This window comes from Podospora pseudopauciseta, chromosome 1 (assembly GCF_035222475.1).
Source record: "Podospora pseudopauciseta strain CBS 411.78 chromosome 1, whole genome shotgun sequence".
In the NCBI taxonomy this organism is placed as follows: Eukaryota; Fungi; Ascomycota; class Sordariomycetes; order Sordariales; family Podosporaceae; genus Podospora; species Podospora pseudopauciseta.
This window is the reverse complement of record NC_085892.1, coordinates 7,275,092-7,302,338: the sequence shown is the minus strand read 5'-3', so window position 1 is coordinate 7,302,338 and position 27,247 is coordinate 7,275,092. Positions and strand designations below refer to the sequence as shown.

Below are 27,247 nucleotides of genomic sequence, written 5' to 3'. Positions count from 1 at the left end.
GAGGTGCGGTTCAAGACTGAAAGATCGCCGGGAAATGAATGTTGTTGCGCAGTTTTCCTCGATGTACTGTATGTTTATCAGTGCGATATGCTTTCTCTGGTCTACCGTAATATCGATCCTGGAAAAAGTTAGATTCTTGTTATCGGTACCTAACTGAAGTGAAGCTTGTTTCCAGCGGCGATGAACATCAACAGCCACCTGGCCATTATTTGCCACGGTTGGCCGACCAGGTTTTGCGCTCGATAACCTTGCGAGGCAAAACAGCGGGCGGGGTTCTCTCAGACAGTGTTATCTTGTGCCGTGTGGACGGGAGCACAAGCTGCCCATGATCCCCTGGATGCCAAGACAACCTTTGTCAACATTGGATTGAAGCCATCATCCCTGATTCTTCCAAGTCAGGAAGCTTGCCCTAATCTTCCATCTCAAAAATCTCTTGAGTTTTCATGTTTTAGCCGTCAGGGTTCTGATCAAGTGTCTCCCCACAGGTTTAACGTAGACGTGTTCTGCCCACTGTTGCATGATAGCTAACAGTCAACTGTGCTCAACATAACAAGGATCCCATTGAATCAACTTACGACAGGTGGTCAGTAGAATACCAGGCGATTCTATTACAAGAAGACCCTCGTCGATTTTTTCACCAACTACAACTTCGAACACGCCAGCACAAGTCCTGCCTTGTTCAAGATGACACTCAACGCAACCAGCCTCGTCGGTAGGTTGGTCTCGGGCTGGCATCACCATCATCACAACAACGATACCCACCACAACAACACTGGACCACCAAACGCCTTGTTTGTGCGACGGCGTTAGTAAGTAGTTTCTCGAGGAAGTCTAGCTGGCAAGTGAAGGGGTTATGAACATGTTCTGCAACAAATCGTAAGAAGAGGACGGAGTCTCTGTTGATGCCATTGCTGTTGTTTGCTTGATAGAAATAAGCAGTTCGTTTTGGGCGTCAGGCTGTGATACCTCATAGCCGTAGAGGTATGTCTGCCACTGTTTATACAAACAGAGTTCTGTATGCTCCCCATTGCTTCTTGAGACTTGAGAAACACCAATAGCTACCGTCCTCAATGGGTCTGACACTTCTACGGCCCCAGCGTCGCAGGCTAGTAGCACAACGACAGTTTTGACACATCATAACATCACGCCCAGACCTGGACTTGGGATGAACACCACCATTTTCAGCTTGCAACTACAGGTGGTTTTGGCAGTGAATGGCGATACCCTCACCATTAGGTATTTACCTCCCCACATCACCTTCCCCACTAAAATCACGGGGTCTCTCAGGGGGCACTTTTGTCCAACCTGCATCGGAATATTCCGATAGGGCTGCATATAATCAGGGGTCTTCCCCACCCTGCCCCTTTCTATAACAAGGACTCCCCTTCCTCCTCCATCTCACCATCACCGTGTGGGCTACCCCAACGTTTTAGAAACAACAATTTTTTCTTTTTTACTCTGCCTGCTCTTCCATGCTATATACAAACAGCAACCTCAACTAACTAACAAAACAACACATCCCCTATAATTACACTACCCACACCCACCATCCCCCTCCCCCCCTCCCCCTAGCCTCAACCTCAACCTCAACCCTCCCTGCGCTCCCTTCCTTTATAATAACCCTATCAGGTCTGAGAGAATTGCTCTTGGGGCGGTGTACTTTTATCAACAAAATTAAACAAAAAAAAAAAAAAAAAAAAAAAAAAAAACCCCGATGCCAAAGCTAGCAACTATTCGTCTCGCAACATGTGACCATTCTTATCTTTCATTCTCATTTTACAACAAAAAAATGCATAACAAAAAAACAACAACAAACATTCAAAAGCTCACCCTTTTTTCTTTTAGGGGAGGGAGACAGAAGAGAAGGCAATATACAGAATCATACATCCAAAGCCAAACTTTGCTGCTGGTGCCAACTAAAAAAAAGAAAGACAATGACAGTGAATTGATTAAAACCGAACTTTGCTTTCCTCCTCAGAAACAACAACTATCGACAAAAGGCCAAAATTACAAAAGTTTCCTCAAACAACAACAACAACAACAACAATCTGGTAGTGAGAGAAATATATAAAAGGGGGAAGGGGTATCATTCTAGTTTTTGCTTTCTTTTTTTTTCTCAGTGTGTGAATGGGTGTTTGTGTATATAAACCATGTTGCTGATTGGTGTGTGTTCCATGCCAAAACTCGCGCTCCCATCCATCATTATCTACAACTCTCTCCTCCTCCATCTTGATTGACGACCCCACAAACAATAGAAAATAAACAAAGGAAATAGGGGGTTATAATAATTTTAGCCACGTGGGCTTACAGACACGGACTGATGATGATGCTGGTTCCTGAGGACGTGCTCATTCCTCATAAAATTCGGCATCGTCAAAGTCTTGCGCATCGGAGTCGTAGGCATTGTCCCGCATCGGTGGTGTCACTGGTCCGGAAGAGACGGTGCGACGGGGCGGGGTGCTCAACACCGAGGGGAGAGCGGGGACAGCAGCTGCCGTCTCTAGTTGCGCTTGTTGCACGGCGGCAGAAGCTGGCCCGAGAGGTCGGTTGGCAAGGTCCTGGGCAGTGAAGCGGCGTCCGGTGCTCGAGAAAGCAGTCGGCTGCTTTACTGGAGGGGCGGTTGGCGTCTGTCTAAGACTGGAGGCAGGAGGTGTCAACAGACCCCCGAGGAAGCCGCTCGCAGTAGGGCCGCTCTTGGATGGTGTGGTGCTGCTGCCACTAGTCGACCCGGTGGGCGACTGTACACTGCTGGCAGCACCAAACGATGGATCTCTCGACCTGCGCCAGTTACCCCACGCGGCCGCCAAAGGACCAACAGCCTGGGCAACGCGGGGAGTGGCCGCTTCACGAATGGTGGCGGCAATGTTGGGCAGGTTGATGGCAGAACCACCATTGAGTGCCCTTTCGCGTTCCTGCTCCTCCATTTGGAGGTTGGCCTTGAGACGGATCGCCGCGTCCTTGACCGTGTTCTTGTCGTAATCTTCACGTCCGAGAGCAGCAATAATGTCCTGCAGATCCGAGTGTCTGACGGCAAGAAGCTCACGGAGCCAGATGATCTCGTCGTCGCGCTTGGAAATCTTGGTCTCCGCTTCGGGATCAACCTTGGCAAGCTTCTGGTCAAGCTCCTCAATTCTCTGCTCACGCTCCTGGAGCTGCTCTTGCAAGACCATGATGGACTCGCGCAGAGCCTGGGGCGAAATCCTCTCTGGAACTCCCAATTCCCTGGCCGCGGAAGCGCCAACCTGGGCAGGTAATTCCGCACCACCAACAGACGACTTGGCAGCCTGAGCAGCAGCCCGTGCAGCCTCCTTGGCAATCTCAAGCTTCTCCTCGAGATGGGCGACCTTGTCTTGGAGGTGCTCGGACTTGGAGGTGGAGATGCTAAGACGCTCCAGCAGGTTCTGCTCAGTGCGGTGGGCATCTTCTCTGGTGTTGCTGAGCTGGCGGTCGTAGCGTGCCTGCAGGTCCTCCATCTCGTTCTGATGTTTCTCAGCAAGGGCTTCAAGCTCGGTCTGCTTGGTGGTTTGAGCTTCCTCCAAGAGCATCTCAAGGCGCGCCTTGGAAGTGTCAGCATCCATCTTGACTTGGTCGAGCTGGCTTCTAAGTCTCGCCATCTGGTCCTCAAGCTCGTTGCGAGCAACGTTGACCTGGTGATTGGCAGCGTCGATTTCGCTCTGCATAGCATCGCGAGTGCGTTGAACCTCACGGGCAGCAGACTCCCTAGCCTCTTCAAATTCGGCCTGGTAGCGGAGGGCGCTCTGGTGCAACTTGTGATTCTCGGTGCGCATCTCGGCGAGAACATTTTCGAGTCTCTTACACTCAGCAACAGCGCGCATGCCCTGGCGCTCGCCCATTTCCAGCCTCTGGAGCTCAGTCTCAATGCGCTCGCGAGTTCGAGCCTCGGCCTGAAGTCTAGCCTCGAGAACCTCCTGCCGAGCGACAAGGCCTTGTTCCCGCTTGGCATGACGGGCATTCTCCTCAGCAATATCCTTTGCAGCCTTGGCCATGTCCTCCTGGAGAGAGAACATCTTGGTGCGATAGTTGTCACGGACACGCTCGTTCTCCTCGACCTGGGTGCCGAGGGTCTCAATGAGCTTGTGCAGCGCCTTATTTTCGTCAAGCGCCTGAGCAAGGTCCTTATCCCGTCTCTGAGCAATAGTAGCAATACGGGTAGCTTCACCCCGCCAGTGCAGAGTTTCCTTGCGCGCCTCGTTCATCTCGCTATCCTTAGTATCGACGAGTTCACGAAGACGAGTCTCCTCTTCTGCAGAGATGCGAAGCAACCGCTGGTTCTCTGCAAGACGATCTTCAGCAGCCCTTCTACCGTTGACTGCCTCCTCCACCTGATGCTCGGCGTGGTGCACACGCTCCTCGAGGTCGTTGATGCGCTGCCCCAGGGAGCTCTTGTTCATCATTTCAACATCAATCTTGGTAGCCGCATTCTCAAGCTCACGGCTAGCCCTGGCGGCACTATCCTCGGCCGCCTGTCTAGCGGCAGTTTCAGCTGCCAGCTTGGCATCGCTATCATGAAGACGCTGCTCCAAAGCCGCAAGCCGAGCGTGCAACTGGCTGATCTCATGATCCTTATCCACAGCCGCGGGCGGGATACGCCGTTCAATAACCTCCTCCACGATACTCCCAATGTCGGCCCTGACGTTGAGTTGTGTCTTCATCTCTTCCAAAACAGACAGGACACGAGAATTGTCCTCGCCCGCCAAAGAACGAGCCGATTCTGCTGGAATCTTTTGGTGAGCTGCGAGCGCCTCGGAAACGGCCGCACGAATTTGCTGCATTCTGCGGTCCCGGCGGGGGCTCGCAGGGCGCCTGAGATGAGTCAACCCATCCTCTTCGTCGTCGCCATCTTCCGTATCCGACACACTGTGACGTGGCTGGGAAGAATGAAGGTGCTTTCCGCTGCGAGCAAGCCCAGAGACAAGATGCTCCAAAGGCTTGAGGCGAGCAGCAAGCAGTCCATCAACAAGATCACTGACACGGCCGTCAAAGAACTTGACACGCGACTCAAGCTTCGTTTGTTCGTCCTCTGTGAAGGTGCCCTCCCAGTCGCTAGCAGGAAGGCTCTCACTTCCATTGAGGCGCTGGACTGCACCCTCTGTGTACTGCATTTGATCGTTGAACGGATCTTCAGGCTCGGCAGACAACGTCCTTGGGGAGTCGGCCATTTCATCGTACTGACGGCTGCTTGGCTTAGGGCTAGGAGCCTCGCTGCGGAGCAGAGGCGCGTCAAGTGGAACCTCCAATGACGTTCCCCGAGGAGCTGGGTCAGCATGGGTCCATTGGTTCTCGTTGTTATACGTCTTTTTCACACCCATATCCGGATTTTCGTTGAGTCGACGCATGATCTCATCCAGATCAGCCATGGTGGGTTCGGCAAGCATATCCCCAGCAGCCTCCTCCGCCGGAGCTGAGGGCAAGGGCTTGTCATCAAGTTCAGTAGACGAAGCAGGCATGGAAACTTGTTGCTGTGGTTGCTCGTTGCTTGGGGAGGGAGCGGTGGCAAACCGGGAGGCCGAGAGCCCGCTTTGCTTGGGTGGAGGCGGAGGTGGAGGGGAGGAGCGGGCATAACGGGACGCAGCAAACCCCTTAGGAGCTGGGGGTAGTTCCTTGTCGAGTGATCGGGCGGCAGCGGGAGTCGGCACTTCGAGGTCCTCCTCTGGCTGCTCGATAGACTCGACGACTGTTTCAGCGGCATCTTGACTGAGTCCTGAATGTTCGTCGTTGGCAACAATAGGTGTAGCTTCAGGAGTGGTATCTTTATCGTCTTCCCACACAGGCACGCCAGGAACGAAGGCCTTGGCCGTGGCTGAAAGTGATTTCGTATGGCCAGCCTTGAAGCTTCCAGGCTCGAATGGCGCGGCCTCGGCGAATGCCTGCATCTCAGTCGGCTTGTTGAACTCGAATGGCGCCCAAGGAACAGTCGCCTGGTCCGGTGAAGTTTCAGAGGGACTGATTGCAGCCTCGGTATCCGGTGTTGCTGAAATGACCATGGATGACTGCGCAGTGTCTTCCTGGCCGTTGTTGGACTCATCGAAGGACTTGTCCTCCACCGGTCCATCGTCTTCGGCAACCGTCTCTGGCTTGGCGACGACCAAGGTAGGATCGTCTGTACGTTCCGCAAAGAGAGCAATATCATCATCGGGAGCAACCGAAGACCTGGCTCGTTTGCTGCGTGTCTCCTCGCCAGTGTACTGACCAGGTGCCTTGCCACCCTCACGCTCCTCATCGGGCTGTTCATTCTCAGGCTTGGTGATAGGAACGGCCTGCGACTTCTTCGCGGGCTTGACAATGTCCGCGGCAGAAAGATCAATGCTTCCAAAGATGGAGCCAGGCTTGCTCGTGCTCTTCACGGAACCAGCAGTCACTCCGGGGATGCCGGTTGGGGTGAAGGCGGGAGCATCAGGTCTGAACTTGGGGCCTGAGCTTGAGAAGCTGAAGTCGCTCGATCCAGGCGAAAAGGGCGCAGCGTTGACATTAATCTTGGTAGGGCCAGGAGCTGGCACAGGAGCTGGAACGGGCGCTGGCAACGGAGCCGTCATACCAAACGCATTGGGTACGGTCTGCGGTAACCCTGCGTTGAAGACAGGGGTCGCGAACGAGGAGTTTGAGAAGGCAAACCCGTTACCTGGGGTGAACGAGTTCGCGGGGTTGAACTTGAACTCCGGAGCCTCAACATTGAGCTTCGAGAAAGAAGACTTGCTGCCGTGGCTTACGCGTGGCTGGTGATTGCTGTTAGCAGCCGGCCTTCCGGGCTCACTGTGTTGCCATGGGTTGCTGTCGTTCGACAGCGTCCGCTGGTGGGCGATCTTGGCAAAATCAAAGTTCTGAACAGGAGTTCCCAGATTACTCGGATTGGTCTCGATCTCGGAATCTTCTGACAAGTGCGGACTAATGCCCTGCAGCGTGGGTCTGTAGCCACCCTCGACAGTTGCGTCGTCTTCGGTATAAAACTTCTGAGAGAGCGAATGACCTCGGCTGTGCGGTCTGGGGTGATGCAAAACAAGACCATCCGCTTGACTAAACTGGGGGGCTTGAGCCGCGAACTGCACAGATGGCAATGCAGGCATCTCTCCCTTATCGTTTTCGTTGTGGGGGCTGTAGTCTTCGTCATTGTCGAGCTGGGAGCGCATCTGCTCCTCGAGGTGATACTCAGCCTCGTCAATTTCCTTCTGCAAGCTATCACTAGCGTTGTGGTGCACAAAGCCGGCCTCGTGGGGCTTCGATGCCTCTTCCTCTGCCGGCTCCTCGTCAATTTCGCATAGATCCTGCAGGCGCGGCGAGGCTCTGACTGGCACTTGGAACTGGTGAGGCAAGACAGGGAACTGTAGTGACTGATGCCGTTGGTGTCCAACAGGCCCGACAGGGCCCATCCCATCAGGAGAGAATGGGGAAGTAGGAGACATCATGGCGCTGAGGTTTGCGAGCGAGGGCGAGCCAACACGGTGCCCGAGCATGATGGAGGGAGACCACCCATGTGGCGAAGGGATCGAGATAGACGCCCGGGGATTGAACTTGTTGAACGGCCCCGGTGATGCGCCGGCCGGGATACCTGGACTCTGGGCGGCAGAGGTGACGAACGGCACGTTGAATGGGAAGCCGGGGACTGCTTGGTTGCTCGATGCGGAGGACGTTGGAATCGGTGGGGAGAATGGCAGGGGCGGATATTGCATCGACGTTTGCCGGCTCATCGTCGTAGCGGGGGAGATCGCTGGCGGCGGAGGGAGGGGAGGTTCTTCATCGCCAAACGAAACGCCCAGGGCGCGGAGTTTGGCCTCGTTGAGCTCGTCGACGTACTTCTTCCAGGCTGCAAGTGGTGAACCATGTTAGAAACAAAGCAGCAGTAAAGCGCACAATTCGCATCCGAGAACATACCATTGAGATCGGGAAGGACTATTGGGTATTTGCCGCTCTGCCGCTCCCGTGCGACATCATCAAAGTCGGGCCAGGATCCCCTACTATGTGAATGCTCCGCAGTCCCAAGCTCTTGTGCATCCGATGCTAAATCAAATCCTTCGGTGTTGTACCCAAGCTCCTCCCAACTTCGAAGCATGCCCTTCACCTGGGTCTCGGTAAGGGGCATTGGAGGCCCGCCGGGCTGACCCCGTCGGTCGTTGCTCGGGAAGCATACCATGATGTTTTTGCCCTTCCAAGGTACCTTTTTCCTGAATGCGCGGGGGGTCGCACTCAGAGACGCGCGCTTGACAGCCGCTCTTGACGGTGTTGATGGCGCCTTATGCTCTGCCTGCGTCACACTCGCCGATCCGTTGATTCCGTTCAGTTTCGGTGTGCCGGGCCTCTCAGGGAGGTTGAGACGCCCCTGAGTGGCCGACAACGAGTCAGCTGTGAATCCGCGGTTGCCCACGCTATCGGGCGTTGACCTCTCGTCGGAAGACACCATTTTGGCGACCGGGGCTTCTTTTGCACGGTCCAGGTGGGATTGTCTCAACGTTTCGTTACTGGCCTGCTTTCTGCGGTCGAGGCCGGATGACAGCCACCGTCCGTTATCGGTCTCGCGACTTCTTGGTCGTGGGGTTTCAAGATTGATATCGTCGTATCCCAACCACGCAGCTTCCTCACCGGAAAATGAGCCGCTCAGTGAAGAGTTCTCACTATCGCCGGTTCCGTCACTGAACCAATGTCGTTTTTCCTGGTCACCTCCAGCAGCCGTGTGCTGACGTATCCAATCCTCTGTGATTCCGTGCGCAATGCGCCTGGCTCGGTTCGCAAGCACAGCTGCGGCCGCACTCAGGCTTGACTGCCGTGGGGGCTCTGGCTGCGGTTCTTCGATGAGCGGGGCGGGACGCAAGAAGGGGGTTTGTAGTTGAAGGCGGTGGATTGGTAGGGGAGAGTCCCCAGAAAGGTCGCTGCTAGAGGTGCTGTCGGTTCGAAGGTTCGAGGGGTAGGGGGAACCCCAATCGGTAGCGCCAGGAGCCAAGCCTTCGTCCCTGCTATCCTCGTCTCCTGATCTTTCAGCGGCGGGCGGTGGAGTCCTCAAGAGACCACGGACTCGTTCAGGTAATCTAGGTACTGGCAGAGGCGGTAGTACGGGGGATGCCTCGCCGTCGGCAGTGGAAGCGCTCGAGAGGGCAGGGGACGATGCAATCGATGGTGGGTAGGCCTGCAACTTGGAGATCGGCTTGAGAGGGCCGTCCTGTGCCAGTGCACGAGGAGGAGTCTGCGGTGACAAATTTAAGGAAGACGTTTTTAGGAAACTGGGAGCGACACCCAATGTTAGCCGAACATGTTGGTGGTGGCCAGGGGGGTGAGCTGGCTGCCGGGACATATGCGTGGGTGGCTCAGCGTGGTCGATGGTTGGACGGCAGCGATGGAATTGGGTTTAGGTGTGTTACTCACCAGGCCGAGAGCCAGCGCAGACGAGTTGAGCGTCGTCTGCTACTGGTTCTCGATTATTATCTAGGCGGGACGAGTATCGTCTCCGTAAACAAGCCCAAAACTCCCACGTCGGATTTCCTGGGGAAACCTGGGAGGTGGCTAGGGGATACAGATGCAGCAACGGTCGGGCGGGCTGGACGCGACGACGCGTGTCCGACGTTGGCTGTCGGCAGGCGAAGTGAATATGGCCAAGGAAATTATTAAACTGAGGCTAAAGGAGCGACAAGAAAGGTTAACGGGCTCGATCGGCACAAACACATGGATGCGCAACAGGGCAGGCTGGCGATGGACTCGACTCGGCAGCTTGCAGCTGTAAAAGGGACGCGAGAATGACCGTGTGTCTGGCTCGAGATGGGGATGGGGACGGGGAGGGGAGGTGGAGGGACCGGGTTAGGACGAGGAGAGGGTGTCGTGGGCCGACTAGCAATTATTTTTTCGGACTGGGAACACCTGCTTTAATGAGCCGGGCCTTGTCGCGCTCCACTGCTGGACGAAGCAGACCAGTCTGTAATTTCGGTGCTGTTGGGTGGATGACACCTGAAGAAGCAAACAGGGGCTGATCATAAGGGTTCTTGATGCTAAAGAAATCATAGGCAAAGAAAAGACACAACTTGTAGAACTTTCTCCAGGTTTTGCAACGGCGGCGGGTTTTTTACCTCTTCAACTTCCAGGTTACCAGCCAGCTCTCTAGAACTTTACTTGGCTTGGCCCGAAAAAGTTAAAAGTTCAGAAAACAACCAAAAACAGCACGGAAAGCGTGCCATCAAAACGCCAACCGACTGGCCACGACATTGTGCATAGGCCACGCGCGCATGGTTTCCCTTGGCACTAAGCAGGCCGGCGGGATCCACATTTGAACTCCCACGGAAGCCAATTGCATCACATCTTCAATTCCACCTTTCAAAATGCTGGCAGATGAAATAAATGATCATGCTCCCCGTACTCCGTACAATCAGCAATGTCTCGGTCCGTTCTGAAGATCGCGGGGGGTTGGTTAGCGGCAGCCAGGCCGGTCGAAGCAGCCAAACTTCCCGAAACAATGGGTTGTTTGATGGGACCCGGCCGTACGTTTGGCAGTCCCGCCACTTCTGTATGTTTTGACGGTGATGCATACGGTGATGCATACGGTGATGCATATCGGGCAGCGACTCGTGCAGCAACGGTAGGGATAGCCATCTCGCCTCATGGAATGGAATTCAGATGAGCAAAACCCAGACCTTCGTGACATCTTCATAAACACCCTATAGCCAATAATACCATTGATGTACAAAAAGGCGGAAAACCGCCTCCCACGCCCGATTCCGTGCCCAATGGCGAGTTGTCTGAAACAGCAGTGCTCCATGTTGCCCCCAATCCCGGCCTCCTCGTCACTTACACCAACCATTGCCTTCCCGATTGATTCCCTTGCTGTAAATACCCACAAAAGAAAAAACATCAGTCTCCCACGCCTCCCGAACTTCCCAGGCCTAAACATCACAGAAGAAATCAAAATTCTCATCCGAACTAACCAGCACCGACTCGGGCGGCGCCTGTTCCTCCTGTCCCTGATCCTGCCCCCGATTCGGATCCTGCCTCTGTCCTCCATCATCACCACGACCGCCCCCTTGCTGCGGCGGTGGCTGCTGCGGCTGCTGCTCACCCGCGGCGCCATCAAAAGATCTGTTGGCTGCCGAAAGCGCCGCACTCTTGCATTGTTCTACTCATATGTCAGCCCTATCTAGGTATGCTATCCCTCTCCAGTGTAAGTGTGAAGTAAGCAAAACTCACCCATCTGCCTGTCACACTCCCCCACCGTCAACTCCCCGTCCCTCTGGCCCCCCTCATTCGCAATCCTGGCACAGGCATTCTTCTGGTTGTCACAAGCCCTGTTGCTCGCCGTCGCAAAATCGGGAAAGGTATCCCCGTCGACAGCAAAAGGTCTGTCAGGATCACCAGAGTTGGTAATAGCAGGCGCCGTAGCGCCCCCCAGGGCGGAGGTAAAAACCTGGAGGTTTGCCGCCTGTCGGGGTATCAACACGGGGAGGGTGCTCGTCAAGTTCTGGAGTTGCTCAACGTTGAACCTTCGGACCGCGGCGTGGAGGGCGAGGTTGTCGATCTTGACGTTGCGGCTGTCGATTCTTTGGTGGGTGTACCGAGGGTTGTGGAGGACGCCGCCGTGTCCGTCCGAGGCGAGGATGGTGGCGGAGGTGGTGGTGATGCCTAGGGCAAAAACTGAAAAGGAGAGATAACGCATTTTGACAGAAAAGGGGTATCAAAGAAATGCCGTTGATCAAAAAAAAAGAAAAAAAAAATGCTATTCAGAATTGAAGAACTAGACCACCTACCATCACCTGGATGGACGAACTGACAATATCAAAAAGAGAGGACGAAGTGAACCCTTCAAAAATACACAACAACAATATCAAAAACCCCAGGTTTTGATGGTAAAAGACGAGCCTCAACAGATATTAAACTTAAACCACGACAGCATGTCTACCCCGCGCTGTCTAACCCCAACCTAATCCCCGTTTCTGCGCATGGAGCTATTCCCACAGAAAAAGTCACCCTGAAACCTGTCTGAGACAGCCATGATTTACCACGAGGCTTGAGCACACCACCCGTCAATCAAGAGCTTTTCGCCCGAGAAGAACGATGCACGTGATCTCCCATGACGCAAAAATCTTGAATGAAGTTCGAGAGAAATGCCCCTTGCATCACCAATGCCGTCATCGCCCCCGGAATTTGCGCCAGCGCCGGCTTCAAAGCTCCCGACTCGATACCAAACCAAATCCCAAGATCAGATGAGAGTGACACCTGCCATTCAGACAAAGTTCGCACACTAGTTCTCAACCGACAATTTCTGGCATTTCACAAGTTTGAATGAAACGGGGAGTTATAAGCTCCTCTTCCGGCTTCACTTCGTCCATCTCTTCATCTCAAAAAGCTTCGAGAACCGAGATTTTCATATTTTTTACTAGTGTAGATGGTAGGAAGGTAGGTAGTCGATATTGGTATTAAACGGTAACTTCTCTTTCTCAACGCCATGTCGTTACTTTTTGAGGATGGGGAATAAACAAAGATAATAATGTAAAAGGAGAGTAACGAATAAACAAGCCTCCCTCAGCCACACGCCGAGGACAAATTCCCAATCTATGCTGACCAGAACCAACCACCCGATAGAGAGAAAAAAGGGCAAAACGCTTCTTGTGATGAGCTCCTGAGCGAAACAACACATTGTCTAGTCCTCCACCATGATACACATTGGGTTTCGTTTCAAGCGGCGAGGACGAGAAAACAATCGTCCTTGTCCACTGAGCATGCAAAGTAGTGATGATGTTGTAGTTGTTGCAACCGTTAAAAAAAAAAAAAAACTCCGGGAGGCTTCCCATAAATGGCAGAATTATCGACAGGTAAGAAAATGGCCGTGAGAAGAGCACGTTAGAAATTCGATGCTGTGTTGACATGTGTTGGCGCGTGGTAGCTCTCGAGTGTGCTCTGGAAGGGAGTGCGTGTGCTGGTCGATCCAATCGTGTCTGGCTTCTCGCCAACCGCGCTGTAATCGTCCATCAAGGTGTCTTGCTCCTCCTGCTGCTTCTTCTTGCCCCAAATCCTCCAGGCAACAAAACCCAGACCAGCCAAAATAACAGCGCCGCCGACACCGACCACCACGCCGATCACCGTGTTGCGCGTCGTTGTGGACATACCCGTGTCGCCGCCATTACCGCCACCTCCGTTTGGCAGTGGTACCGAGGTCGAGGTAGTCACAACTTCATCGATGACCGTCGTTTCCTGACCATCGGGATTAGTAGTCACGATGGTTCTGGTGATGGTCTGGACGTGGGTGGTGGGCTCATCGCTTGTGTCGGGGTCTGGCGGGGCGGTGGTCGACGATGTGGAGGAGGAAGAGACAGAGTTGCCTGGCCGAGGGGTTGTCGTCGTCGTGGTGCTGGAAGTGACCGAAATGGAAGTTTCCTCAGGAGGCGGCGGGGTTGATGATGTGACGGGTGGTGGTGGTGTTGTTGAGCTAGTGCTTGGTGTTGTCACTGGGGCATCTGACGTCGATGGCGCCGGTGGTTCGTCGGCAGGGTCAGAGGCAGAGTTGGGTGGCGCATCGCCGCCATCGTCTTGTCTTCGCTGGAGAGCTCTTTCATGTCGGGCGAGTCTTGGGCTCACAAACGTAGCTTCGGCGACAGAGGCGGCCGACAACCCCAAAACGAATAGTTGAAGGGCTTTTCTGATATGCATCGTGGCTGGTTGAGTCCGTGACAGTCAGACACCTAGTCTTTGTTCTTTTACCAAAATAAAAACCCGCTTCTGCTACAATATCGTCGGTCTCCCAGCGATGTTGTGTCCTTTCGAAATTGGTCTCGTGCGAGGTGACTGTTTCGAATGAGATGGCCAAGGCGCGACAGGAACCGTTACAAAGCCGTCTAATGTGGGCGAAATGAAAGGCCCGTGTGACCCAGTTATCCTGATATCTCGACCAAGCTTTGTAGGAGCGGCGTGCGTACGTGCCGAATTAGAAATAACGTGGTAAAACGTGGTAGAAACGAGCGTGGGTGAAAACGAAAGGGGAAGCGAATGAATTTGAGATTGGAAGAGGACGGGAAAAGTTGTGAGCAGCACCTTGTTCAGCAGGTTGCACGGAGGGCCCAGAGTCCCGCAAAATGATGACAGGGGTTGCTTCTTCGGGAGGCGGGCCTCCTTTCGTTCTTCGTATCACCCCCCCACTGGACCGGACAGGCAGGTGGCCTCCACATCAACACGACCTCACATCAGCAACCAACGCGAAACGGCAATCAGATCAGGTGACGGTAATCGGAAAGAAAGCATTCATTTTCAAAGCCTCACCAACAGCATAGATCATAACAAAGTCCTCTTCTCCCGTGCAGCAAGAGATTCTGTTACTATGCAGCTTTGCGATATTCGTCCATCGTATTGGTTCAATGTGGCGCCCTTCAAGCCAGCCCAGCCGCCGCGAGCCACTTCCGCAGCACATGATTGGCCGGGGCCGTTTCTTCAGGGGAACAACCGACGTCGCACAGCCACTGAACCCGACCATTTGCCAGTGCCCCAACAAATTTGCTGCGATGCCATACATCGGCCATGCAGACTGTACCACAAGAAAACTGCTGTGAGACTATCTAAAGGGGCAAAAGAAAGACTTCTCGCCGTTTTTACTAGCGCTTGTTTGCCATCTGCAAGAGAATTTCAAAGAACAAGAAACTGCCGAGCGAGCGCCGTTAGAGATTCCCCGCCCAATGCCGGGCATCCCATCTGATCCACCAAAAATAAACTGTCCAGTTCGCTAGCTAGTGGCTAGTTTGACAGGGCGACGAGGGATGACTGACCACCGGTGCTGTTGTTTATGCGGGGGAATCAAGATCGGGGACTCGACCCTACAGACCCTTGGCCGCATGAAGCTGTGTTTGCTGTTTTCCTATGACGATCACCTCACGCCTTGGAATGGCGAGCTGGGATCGACCGTGGTGTTTTGGTGCTTGCTGGTCGTTGTTTTCAGGGTCGTCGTGGTACCAGGGCTTTCCTGGTCTCGGATGCCACGGTCTGCCGTCATCCCATCTACCCCTCTTGGCAGTTTGGACGAAAACCAGTTCACGTCCGTCACTCGACAACACCTCTGCAATATCGAACCCCAGAATGGAGCCCTATGGCGCAAGCGGCGTTTTCTGCAATTTCTTATCTCGCAAAGTTTCTCCGACCTTGGTTTTGAGTCTCATGAGATTGTTTGGGGTGAGAGACAGTGTCACATCACTGATCGTATGCCGACATGCACACGTTCTGCCATCTGCTGGGCCCTGGGCCTAGTGACGTCTGTTTGTGCTGAGCTGTTCTTGCGTTGGACGATGTAACCTATCTCTCTGCCCGTGACCATGTGAGATGGCTCGCACGCCACAGGATAGGCGAGACATATATGAGCTTCTCTCCAGACAAATGCCCAGAAGGTTCGAGGGATTTAAGAAAATGCACTCAACCAGCAGCGAAATTCCTCAAGAGGCGATAGAGAACTATATTCAAGCGCCAGAGCTGGATACACATAAGGACTTGCTACCTACAGCACAGGGTGTTCTCTTCCTGTCTTCTGTAGTCCAAAGCATTTCGACTTCTGCGGGAACCAATATAAAACTCCGAGACTGCTACAACTACTTGGTAGTCGCCCATAATACAGGTCTCATCGGAACGTCTATTCTAAGTCAAAGTTGAGTTGGTGTTGAAGCATCACACCCAAGCTGCCGTTGAGGTAAATACGGCGTGAACAAGACCTCGACTCGAAGTCAGAACATAAATCAATTTTAGGGTGCCAGGTGAACATCCCGATAGCTTGCATCCGCAGCAAGACAACCATGCGACAGAACATTCTATATTTGCAAAATATTCTCGATCTCGAAGTCCCGTTGCGAGGTGTCTTGTAGGCATAGGATTTGCGTGTCACCTTAGTGATTGACTACCGCGAATCTCATTCAAACTGCCAAATTCTGAAGAGTATGTCTCTCAACCAATGCCCATCATCGTATGGGGATTTTACGGAGATTTATCGCGAAGGGTGATAAGGTAAACAGATCACAAGGTATTGGGTCTTCAAGACTAGATTAGCCAAGTACACACAGGCAACGCAAGGCGTCTGATCAAGAACTAAATCCCGAACAATATTTTTCATTTGGTTGATATGCAATGTTAAAGGCAAGCCTAAAGTACCTGACTGGCAAAGGCCTTTCATGACGGATATGCGCAAGTTGGTTGGGACGAAGTCGAACAGATAGCTGGAGCTATAGCCACTGTATTCCAAGTTGTCCAACATGGAAGAGAACATTAAGTCGGATGACAATTCAGAGAGACAGAAAACCTCCAAGAAAAGTCGAAGCTATAGACAAAAGAGAAAAGAAAATACCCCCCAAAAAAAAGAAAAAGAAAAAAAAAAGAGAAAAGGAAAAAAAGAAAAAAAGAAAAAGAGAGAATCACCGGTCTGATCTATCCCCCGAACCCACTATCCCCCAGCGCGGCCTACAGAGTGAACGAACATAGGAGTCAAGCAACCAGGAAATCGGCGATTACTGCAGAGAGCGCCCGCTACAGGGGTTGAACCTGCAGTGTTTTGAACCTGAGTGGTGGTGTTTACAGAGCAAGGCACCAGACCACCTGACCAAACACTGTGATGACTGTACAGAATTTTGTTGGAAGGAGCTGTCGAGCTTGCTCTTATTAAGGGCAGGTGGGGGAGGGCGGCGGGTGAGGTGAGTCGGTCCCGGAGGATAGCCTCCTGGTGGTCCAAGCATGGCTCAGGCTTCAGGTCTTGAGGAAGGTGCTCCAAGGTCTATACATATAACAACAGGAGTAAGAGGATCTGGCTGCTGTTCGATATCGTGGTGCCGATCTTCTAGAGAGAGAGTCTCTTCCCGCTAGGCATGGACGTCTTTCCGACAAAGAAAGCATTACGCGGCCACCTAACTAACAACGCTTCAAGCGGCTGCTGTGATAGCTTCGCTTGTCATCTAGAGAACAGGGCCACAGACGAAATTCTGCAGGCCAACACTATGAAATTGGGACTACCTTACTCGGTTTTATTCGAGGCTTTTACATTGGACATTCTGCGTTCTGGCATCGGGGCACCCGGTGCTGGCTTTTCCCTCCTTTTTCTTATCATCATAGATTTGGACTAAACGAGTTGAGGATTTAGGGTGACTGCCAGCATGTGTCCTAGGAACACATTTATTATTTGGGAGGACGACGTCCCGATAAAGGCAAATCGTGCCCGTCTTGATTTACTCTGTAAGATCGAGCTCCTCATGTCTATCATTGCTACCAGCTCAACAGCACCAGGAAACATGACGTTTGTACACCGAAAGCTCTGTCACATTCCCGTTGTTCCAGCACCCCTATCTCTGCTCCACCTTGGGCAGCGAGGTCCAAGGCTCGACGTGCTCGGACGGGGACCGAGGCATACTCCAGGGTCGAGAACTTTTGCGGTCTCGGCCTTGAAGAGACATCTCCGGCTCGTCCATTTTGCCAGGTGCTTTAAAATGTCGGGGACTTGTGTTTGTTACTGGGGGACTGCGCACAAGTGGCCATTGGCCAGCTGTCAAAAGGTGGTGTCAAAACAGCATCGCGGTCAGAGTCCGGAGATTTCAGCACGCTTCGCTACCGGTTTACCCGGAAGAGAAAGAGGCTATTTTCAGCACATCCTTCCACCAGGCTCGCTTGGCGGGTTTGCGGCGCTTTCAATGACAGCCTTAATTGCGGTTTTATTATCAAATCTGTGCAACGTGAAGTCTTGCGCCAGGGCCGAGATGGCATGATGATGGGGGGCAGAAGGAATGCAGGGGCGTTCACACTTTCGGGACGGGTAGCCCGGTGGTGATGAGAGGTGGCTGCAGGATTTGGCGGCTGCACCGGACGCGCTATCCGTCTCTGAGGGGTTCCACAAAAATACGGGCTGCAGCTGGAGAAGCCACCAACGTCTGACGGCCGGGTACCTGACATGAAAATGCCATCTTCCCTCACCCATCATCGGGTTTTTGAACCGCGATCCTGAGATGTCGATGCCCCAGATTGGAGGTTTCCTTTTATTTTTCACGGTATCATGGTATTGGTCGAGTTGATATGAGGTTAGAAAAGGATCCGGTCTGTGCTCGCCAAGATGGTCAAGCTCTCTCGGTTCTTCAATGGTGGACTCCACGCGCGAGGCTCCCAGGCTGGCCGCGGCGATCAGCGCAGAGCCTCACTTACTAAGGAACCCCAAAAACCACCAGAAGAGTCGGAGACAAGACAGGTATCAAAGATCGAATGGTGGAAAATACCAGGAGTCTCTTGATCGTCAGGCACCGCAGCGTGGGTTTCTGAGAAGACAGGAATTTCGGCATCCCTTCGGTCCCCTCCCTCATATTACTCCCAAATAGTCTTTTGCTCAGTGACCAACGAGGGTTTTTCCAGACCGGCGCTAACACGTTGAGTCAGCCCGGTAAGGAGCACAAGGCCCTCGCAGCAGCACACCCAAGGAATTCCATCTGCTTTTGGCATGGTGTTGCGCTCAAGCCGGGGTCACGGCTGCTGTCCCCGCACATATGCAGAACCCAACATCTTCTTGGCAGGGGCTCCTGCTGTTTTGGGGCACATTATTGAAATCGACCAAGCAAGAACCTGCCAGTGAAAAGCAGGTACACAATATGCCCGCATCTTGGGGGCAACAGGTATGGAGATGATCATCTGGGGAGTTCAAGAGGGACAGAGTATGTTGGACGGCCGGAAGCTAATAATGTTGACACAGGATCATTCTGTTCTTCTCATCCGTCAACGATGGTGACCAGGCTCTGGGGGCATAATTATGGCTCTCCAGTATTGTATCACCGCATCGAGGGCAGACGTCCACGATGTATCGCTGACAGCGCGCGCCTGGGATCGGGGTAGGGTTGCCATGCATGTGCTCATTTCCCACCCACACACTATTCCTTGCACCTGTCCTCACACGCGGAGGCCGACCCGGACAACTGGCTGAGAGCGCCAGATCTGAACCGAGCGTTGGGTGACGGAAGGTTGATGCAGGAGGAATCCCACGATCCTGGAGCCATGCCGAGTTGGGAAGCAGGAGGCATCAAAAAGGGCGCGCCGCCCACTTTGGGCGAAGGTTCTCGCCCTTCACGTCTCTTGGTCCTCTCCAAGTCAACTCTCGACGGCGGCGTGCTCTTTCAGCCGTGCAAACATCTTGTTTGCGTCCTTTCGTTGTGCTATCGCAGCACCATCCACTCATTACTACTACGGTCATCGTTGACCAGACGCTCTTTTTGTTTACACACATACCCCGTGTTATTAATATTCCGTCAACCTCCATAATGTTCACCAAGACTCTCGTCGTTGCCGCCCTGGCCGCGGCTCCCGCTTTTGCTGCTCCCGAAGTCAATGTCTACTGGGGTCAGACCGCCGGCTCAAGGCTTTCCACCTTCTGTGATGCTTCTGGATTCGACTATGTTACCGTTGGTTTCCTCAACAAGTCCCCCTCCCAGGACCCCTCGGGAGCCAACTGGCCGGGTACCAACTTTGGAAGCCACTGCGATGGCGTGTACTACAAGTACAACGGTGCCAACACCAACGTCCAGTCCGACTGCGGAAAGATCGCTGCCGACATCAGATACTGCCAAAAGAAGGGCAAGAAGGTCCTTCTCTCCATTGGTGGAGAGTGGAAGACGACCGCCAACTACGACCTCAGCAACGAAGCCGAAGGACGTCGCTTTGCCTTGTTCGTGTGGCAAGCCTTCGGTCCTCGCATCGCCGGCTCCATCGTCCCAAGACCGTTTGATGATTACTACCTCAATGCCGAAGAGGGCGAGGAGAACTTCGTCTTTGATGGGTTTGACTTCGATATCGAGAAGAGCTACGGTAAGCTTAACCTTGACTGCTCATGATAGCGCCGTGATTGGCTAACAGTTTCATGAAGACGCAAACCAGTCAAAGGGCTATATCGCCATGATTAGCAGTCTGCGCCAGTTCATGGCGACACCACAACTCAACCCAAACAACCGCCAGTTCCTGATTACCGCCGCTCCCGAATGCCCTCTGAACGATCCGTATTACAAGATGAAGCACATCATCAAGAACAGCAAGTTTGACCTTCTGTTCGTCCAGTTTTACAACAACCCAGGATGCCATGGCGTCACCAACAACAACTTTGACGCTTGGGCCTCGCATCTCCAATCGACCGCCAGCAGTGGTGCAAAGATTTTCATTGGATTGCCTGGAAGTACCAATGCTGTTCAAAACGGTGAGGCGAGTGGCTACCTCACGCCCACCAACCTCCGAACTGTCATCAACAAGTTCAAGGGCAGGGCTGCGTTTGGTGGTGTCATGATCTATGATGCCACCTATGGCGCGAGAAACATCGTTTCAGGCTCCAGCCCAGCTGGATTGAACTACTACCAGTATGCTCGAAGCCTTTTGGGTGGCTACACCCACACCGTCACGCCCCCGGCTCCCACACCGACCGCTTGCGTGCGTGAGTATAGTGTCAAGTCTGGTGACTACTGCTATCAGATTGCTGCCCGTGCCGGTATTGATCTCAGCGATCTCAATGCCTTCAATCCTGGTCTCAACTGCAACATCCTCGGACTTGGGCAGAAACTTTGCATCAAGCGTGGTATCCCCAAGCCTACCAGCTCCAGCTCCACCATCTTGAGCACCACTTCTTCCACCACTGTGAGCAGCACCACTGTCAGCACTACCATCTCCTCCACCGAGACCAGCAGTACTACCGTCTCCTCTACCGAGACCAGCGCCACCTCTACCGAGACCAGCGCCACCTCTACCGAGTCCAGCACCATCTCTACCGAGTCTGCCACTGAGTCTGCCACTGCCAGCGAGACCGTCACCGAGACTGAGACCATCACCGCCAACGAGCCTGACATCACCACCACAACCGTTGAAACCTCTGCTGAGCCTACTGGCATCACCTACACTGAGGATTTTACCAGTACTGAGACTGAGAGTGTGACCGTGACCGATATCATCCCGACCACCACAAGCACCATCTCTACCGAGTCCAGCACCGCTGAGTCTGCCACCGAGTCTGTCACTGAGTCTGCCACCGAGTCTGTCACCGAGTCCGCCACTGTCACCGAGACTGAGACCATTACCACCAGCCCTACTCTCACCGAGTCTGCCACTGCCACCGAGACTGCCAGCGAGACTGAGAGCTATTGCGAGGATGACGAGACCACCACCAGCGAGACTGCCACCGCCACCGAGACTGCGAGTGGAACAGAGACCGTCACTGCGACCGAGTCTGCTACCGAGTCTGCTACTGCCAGCGAAGCCGAGACCATCACCGCCAGTGCTACTCTGACCGCTAGCGAGACTGAGGTTACTACTGTTAGCGAGACTGCCACTGAGACTGAAAGCTACTGCGAGGATGAGGAGACCACCGAGACTGCCACTGCCACCGCTAGCGAGACCGAGTCTGCTGTTGTCAGTGTGACTGAGACCGCTACCGCCAGCGAGACCGAGGCCGTTACTGAGACCGCCACCGCCAGCGAAACTGAGTCTGCTGTTGTCAGTGTGACTGAGACCGCTACCGCCAGCGAGACCGAGGCCGTTACTGAGACCGCCACCGCCAGCGAAACTGAGTCTGCTGTTGTCAGTGTGACTGAGACCGTTACTGCCAGCGAGACCGAGGCCGTCACTGAGACCGCCACCGCCAGCGAAACTGAGTCTGCTGTTGTCAGTGTGACTGAGACCGTTACCGCCAGCGAGACCGAGGCCGTCACTGAGACCGTCACTGCCAGCGAGACCGAGTCTGCGATTGAGACCGTTACAGCCAGCGAAACCGGGTCTGTTATTGCCAGCGAGACAGAGTCTAGCATCGAGAGCGCTACCGCTAGCGAGACCGGGTCTGTTATTGCTAGCGAGACAGAGACTCTTCCCGCCAGCGAGACCACCACTGACGGCCCCGTCATCACACCCTCGGAGAGCTTCACCACCTCCACCATCTACTCCACCACCACCTTCACCGTGACCTCGTGCGAGCCCTCTGTCACCTCCTGCCCCGGCCGCGTCGTGACCAAGACCATCGCCATCGGCACCACCATCTGCCCCGTCACCACGACCGACGCTCCCGTCATCACCTCTTCCTCCTCCCTGCCCGCGGGTTACACCACCTCAACCATCTACTCCACCAAGACCCTCACCCTCACCTCGTGTGCTCCCACCGTGACGAACTGCCCGGCGGGTAGCACCACCACTGTCGTCGTCCCAATCGGAACAACTGTCTGCCCTATCTCCGAGGCGGAGGCCACTTCCACTCCTGTCCCCGCTGTTCCAGGCGTGGAGACTAGCTCCAAGCCAGCAATCAAGGTTATTACTGATGTCCCTGCTGAGGAGGAAACGACGACCTCCACCACGACCTTCGTCCAGCAGTTGACTACTATCATCACCGTGCCCAAGCCTGATGTCACTGCTACTTCCAAGCCTGCCGGTGGTGACGAGGGAGTTGTTGTCAAGCCTACGCCCTCGGGTGGATTCCCTTACAGCAGTGGGTATGTCAAGCCTATTGCTTCAGCTACGCAGCAGCCCGTGACTGCTGGGGCGGGGAGGAATGGGGTTGTTTTGGGAGGTGTTATTGCTGCTGCCCTTGTCTTGGCTTTCTAAGGGGTGAAATGGGGGGGTTTCTTTTGTTGAACGATAGCTTGCATGAATATAATTTTTTTTCGTTTACTCCACGTTGTATCTATGTAGGCTTTGGGGTGAGTGGTTGCGGATGTTCAAGGGGTAGAATAGTATCAGTTGACTAGATTGAGGTTGTTCAAACCCATTTTTTGCTGTGGTTGTTAACTTTGCCGTTTTGGTTGTGTCAATGCATCGGAATGTCTACATTTGCTCAAAACCTTCCACAAAGGCTGATTGTATACCAGAATTGATTGATTCCCTCTCCAAGATCCAGGTTTGTCACCCAGCCAAAAGAACGAAGCAAGGGATACCTAGGTGGTATCACTTTCTAGGCCTCTGGAAGAATGATGAGGTTCGCGAACCAGGCATATTCCCATCTACAACCCCCATCATCATAACATGACCTGCCCTCCCTCTCATGCCGTACATGTTGCTGCATCACATAAAAAGGTGTTCATGTCGTGCTCCACTCTTCTCTCGGTGAACAGAAAACTTGAAAGACATTCGACGGCATCTTCCAGCCAATGACATGGTCATGATCCCCACACTGGCTGCTGATGGCCGACTGTTGTGAAACACTTTTGAAAGGTTTTTTTTCCCTCTCTTTTCTTTTGTTCCTAGAAAATGGGACACGGCACACGTGGTTGGGTTGGACGACTAATGGTGGTGGCGTTATTTCACTGCGGGTGTGTCAGCGTGTACACCGACGGATATCGGCTCGGTTGATGGGTGTGTGGCTTGGGGGGTCCTGGGTTTTGGGGATTGGTTTCTCCCGATTTCCTGGGGATCGAAGATGGATTACAAAGCCAGGCATATGTTGTGGTTTGGAAGAGTTGATCGAGGTGGCTAACAGTGGAAAGAAGACTGAGGCTTTGAAGGCTTCGATGCAGGTTTTCGGGGCGGTCATGGGGTTGGTAGGAACCTGATCCGATGACTGATCTGATGTTTTCATGACCAGGGCATACGAGGCATAAACAGCGGCGGCTGCACTGTTAGCAGGCCTTGGCTTTCTTGTCCGCAAAGTGCCCCCCCGCAAGAATGAGTGGGGGATGGGGAATGCAAAGCTGAGAGGCCACTCGATTGGATGTTGGCGGTCCAGTGATTTGTCACATCAAAAGAGCAAGAAAAATAGGGGGGTGCTATTGGAGATGGGGTTGTCGGCCGGTTTCATTTACTCGTTTGGGAACCCGGGGGAGTGGTAAGCCGTCCAAAAGAAAGTTTGCCTGCTGCCCCCCTAGCTGAATGAACTGTCGGTCAGGAAAGCGGGAACTTTGGCAAAATGCCTGTCTGGGGAATGAGAGGCCAAGAGATATCGACGGAGATGGACACGGCTGGTGTGGCGGTTGGTGATCGGCTCTCTGGCAGATGGTAGATGTTGACTGCTAAGGTGGTACCTCAGCCACCCACATCGGCAGGCTGCCCTCCCCCGCGTTCCCGTGATGGAAATATTGGGCCTCTGGCATGTCTTTTCAGCTTTTGACTGAAGCTTCCATGCTATCTGATAGGCTTCCCTGTGTGCTGTGACACCCAACTCCACGTGTTCTGGAATTCTATATTCCGCGGCCGGGCAAAGGCAGAAAGTGGCAGACCCCGTTGTCGTTGAAGGCGCCGGGCACTACTTTAGTGCTACGTGCTAGAAGGCTTCCCTCCAACCCACTCTGGCGGGCTGGGTGCCAAGCAGGGCCGAGCTGAGCAGTGCTGAGGTACCCACAACCGAAAGCTAACCAGAGCTGCAGGAATGTCTCATCCTCGCGCGTGGTCTAGATCACAACCCGATTTCCATCACGTCCAAAACCTAGGGGGCTAGGCGCCGCCAGCGAGCTTTCCAGCCTGTCTTTCTTTTTCCTGCACAGCTGCTGCACACGCTGCGACAACACCTCCAGCTACAATCTAGATTCCCACGGATGCGGATTCCCACTCGCTCACAGTCCTGCCGTGGTTTTACACACACGTACGAACCCTCGTCCTGTCCATCTCGCCGTCCGCGTCATCCTACCTCGCTCGCGACATATCCTCTCGATCATCTCTCTCTGGAATTCCCTGGGTTCGCCTTGCCTTCTTCCAAATTTCCCAATGCCCTCTTCCACGAGGTCATTACTTCACGATGGCCACGATCGAGCCAAGGTTAATACACCTCCTCAACAACTCACAAACCCCCGATCTTCCTCCGATCCAAAGCCTGCCCCTGGATGGCTCGGTCGAGCAGTCGCAATCACTCTCGTTGCCCCCGCTCGAATCAGATGTCAGCCAGCGAGGCGATCGAAATGGTCCAAACCTGATACCGCCGATTTCGATCGTCAGTAACAACAACACGCAACTGCCAGGGATCGGCTCGTTGACCGAAGACCCTTCCTCTCTCGACAATCCAAATCAACTGACGGCATTGGCCCGCCCCCTTCATCTCCTTCTTGGCGAACCGGAGCCGGCTGCCCCTTCCCCCTTTTCACTGCGCAGGATTGTCGACGATGTTCAAGAGGTTCAGGATGATGGCTCTAACAAGAAGAGGCATCGCGCACTTACAACCAAGGACGACTTTGTCCAACTACCCCAGCCCCTGAAAAAGCAGAAATCAGCACAGCTTGTTCAACGGGGCGTAGTGCCTCCCATCATTGCCGGCCTCCATCAGCCCCCACCAAATGCCGCTGTCTTCCCACCCATCACTTCGAACCCTTATCATCATGGCGAACCGTCAAACATGGGCCTCTTCGGTGGCGTTGAAGAAAGATCTCTTCCTTTACACCTTCAGCAACACCGCGCTCAACCGCTGCCCCAACCGATATCGCAGCCGCAGCCGCAGTCGCAGCCGCAGACTCCCTCGGAACTAGACAAGATTGTTGAACTGAGGGCGAAGAGGCGGGCGACAAAACCGAGGAAAAAGTGGACGGATGAAGAGACGAATAATCTTCTGCTTGGCGTGAGCAAGCACGGCGTCGGGAAGTGGACAAATATCTTGGAGGATCCGGAGTTCAAATTCAACGGCCGGTCCGCGGGAGATCTCAAAGACCGATTCAGAACATGCTGCCCTGATGAGTTGCGAGGGCAGCTGGTCAAAAAGCGCTCCAAGAATGGGAATGCCCCGACCCCGACGTCTGAGCCAAATCCGCCAAGTGACACTTCGAGACCCAAGAATGGCCTGCACCTCGACGATATCTTGAGTGGCGAACGACCAGGCGTCGTGGCTGCCGAACCAGAACAGCAATTATCGTCAGCACAGCCAGACTCGGACCCGCCACCCAAAGTAAGGAAGAGCAGGGCTCACAGGAAAAAAATGGAGGACCTGGTCGAGCTTGGAATTTGCGGCCCTTTCAAGAAATCACACCGTCGGGAACGACGGCCGTTCACCGATGAGGATGACAGGCAGATTCTTCACGGTCTCGAACAATATGGGCCATCGTGGACCAAGATCCAGCGGGATCCAAAGTACAACCTCTCCAGTCGACAGCCTACCGATCTCCGTGACAGAGTCAGAAACAAGTATCCAGATGTCTACAACCAGATCGAAAAGGGCACTCTCCAGATTGCAGATGCCAGCCGCAGGAACAACTTGCTGGAGCCATCAGTCAACACAACCATCGAGAAGTCGCTAGCTTCTGCCAGTACAAATCCGTTAGAGCCACAGCTGAACCGATCTGGGTCTAAGGAAGAGATGGCGCGATGGACAACAGCCTCGAGCTACTACGAGTCCACGGACTCTTTGCCCGGTCTCACTGGTGTTTTTGATATGAATAACGAGACCGGAGGATCGGGAATCAATATTGGGCGGCTGCTACTGGACGACCCCCTGGCGGTCGGCGACCAGATGAGGCCTGATGGCACGTCTAGCAGTGCCTCGCCAGCAGCGGATCCTCGCATACCACAGAACAGATGAGCTGGGTACGAGTTGGTTGCTAGCCGTGGGACCAGAACTCTCACCACGTGTGTGTCACATTTTTTTCCATTTTCGGAGTCTTTCGTCCGGTGTTTGGGGGGATTGCTGTGCTTGAAATAGATTGGGATATACATACCTGTCGTTACCAGACACCTGAAAGTTTCTGTTTACTTTTGTGTTTTTTGTTTTTTTTTGTTGGTTTGTTTGTTTGTTTTTTTGTTTGTTTTTGATTGGTTTTTTTTTTGTTTGTTTTTTTTTTGTTTTTTTTTTTGTTTTTTTTGGCTACGTGCCTCTTTCTGTTTCTCGCTTGTTGTTTGATGTTTGATATCACCATCTATCTGTCCTGGGGATACGCAATGGTTCCCTTATGGCGGCACCATCCTACTGTGGGCAGATAACCAAAACATATCATCACAGCTTACTACTACAACTTACAGGTTTAGAAGAAGAGAGCAATCTATGGGCTGCCTTTGGACAGAACGGAAAGCATCATCTCGATTTGTTCTTCCTTTTTGGTCAAAGGTTGGCTAGGGCTCGTTTTTTGTCTACGTGTGTTCTAGCATTTTGTAGCTACACTATCCCCATGGCTTGGTTCAGTCTTTGCTAGCTGTCTGCTTGCTTGAGCTTGTCATTGCTGGTGGGATCAAGCCTGGGAGTAGTGAGTGGAAAAGAAATTGAGTTTGAGTACATTCAGGGTGCCTCGGTCTGCAACATAAATCGAGGGTTGTTCGCTGTTCTTAGTGCTGATTCTTTGCCGACATCTCTGGTGGTGATAATCATGGTCAGCGGAAAACCCTAACCCCCCAATCTGTGGCAGAGCACAGGCAA

The 27,247-nt window shown here is 53.5% G+C and overlaps 5 protein-coding genes across 5 annotated transcripts; 2 read left to right on the top strand and 3 right to left on the bottom strand.

The window, feature by feature from the left end:
• Positions 1–2,348: 2,348 nt before the first annotated feature.
• Positions 2,349–9,298, bottom strand: QC763_119980 (uncharacterized protein; the record flags this gene model as incomplete). Its single annotated transcript, XM_062908583.1, has 2 exons — positions 2,349–7,819; positions 7,888–9,298. 2 exons carry the CDS (start codon positions 9,296–9,298, stop codon positions 2,349–2,351), a joined length of 6,882 nt encoding a protein of 2,293 aa, XP_062771692.1.
• Positions 9,299–10,556: 1,258 nt separating this feature from the next.
• Positions 10,557–11,641, bottom strand: QC763_119970 (uncharacterized protein; the record flags this gene model as incomplete). Its single annotated transcript, XM_062908582.1, has 2 exons — positions 10,557–11,104; positions 11,176–11,641. 2 exons carry the CDS (start codon positions 11,639–11,641, stop codon positions 10,875–10,877), a joined length of 696 nt encoding a protein of 231 aa, XP_062771691.1. The 3' UTR covers positions 10,557–10,874.
• A 1,184-nt stretch (positions 11,642–12,825) lies between these two features.
• Positions 12,826–13,632, bottom strand: QC763_119960 (uncharacterized protein; the record flags this gene model as incomplete). The annotated part of the gene is made up of 1 exon (XM_062908581.1): positions 12,826–13,632. The coding sequence occupies one exon, from the start codon at positions 13,630–13,632 to the stop codon at positions 12,826–12,828; it is 807 nt and encodes a 268-aa protein (XP_062771690.1).
• Positions 13,633–19,229: 5,597 nt separating this feature from the next.
• On the top strand, positions 19,230–22,533 carry CHT2_1 (Chitinase 2; the record flags this gene model as incomplete). Its single annotated transcript, XM_062908580.1, is given in 4 exon segments — positions 19,230–19,773; positions 19,832–21,431; positions 21,444–21,503; positions 21,636–22,533. The coding sequence occupies 4 exon segments, from the start codon at positions 19,230–19,232 to the stop codon at positions 22,531–22,533; spliced, it is 3,102 nt and encodes a 1,033-aa protein (XP_062771689.1).
• A 2,122-nt stretch (positions 22,534–24,655) lies between these two features.
• QC763_119940 (uncharacterized protein) lies at positions 24,656–26,419 on the top strand (the record flags this gene model as incomplete). The annotated part of the gene is given in 2 exon segments (XM_062908579.1): positions 24,656–25,348; positions 25,361–26,419. 2 exon segments carry the CDS (start codon positions 24,656–24,658, stop codon positions 26,417–26,419), a joined length of 1,752 nt encoding a protein of 583 aa, XP_062771688.1.
• Positions 26,420–27,247: the final 828 nt, after the last annotated feature.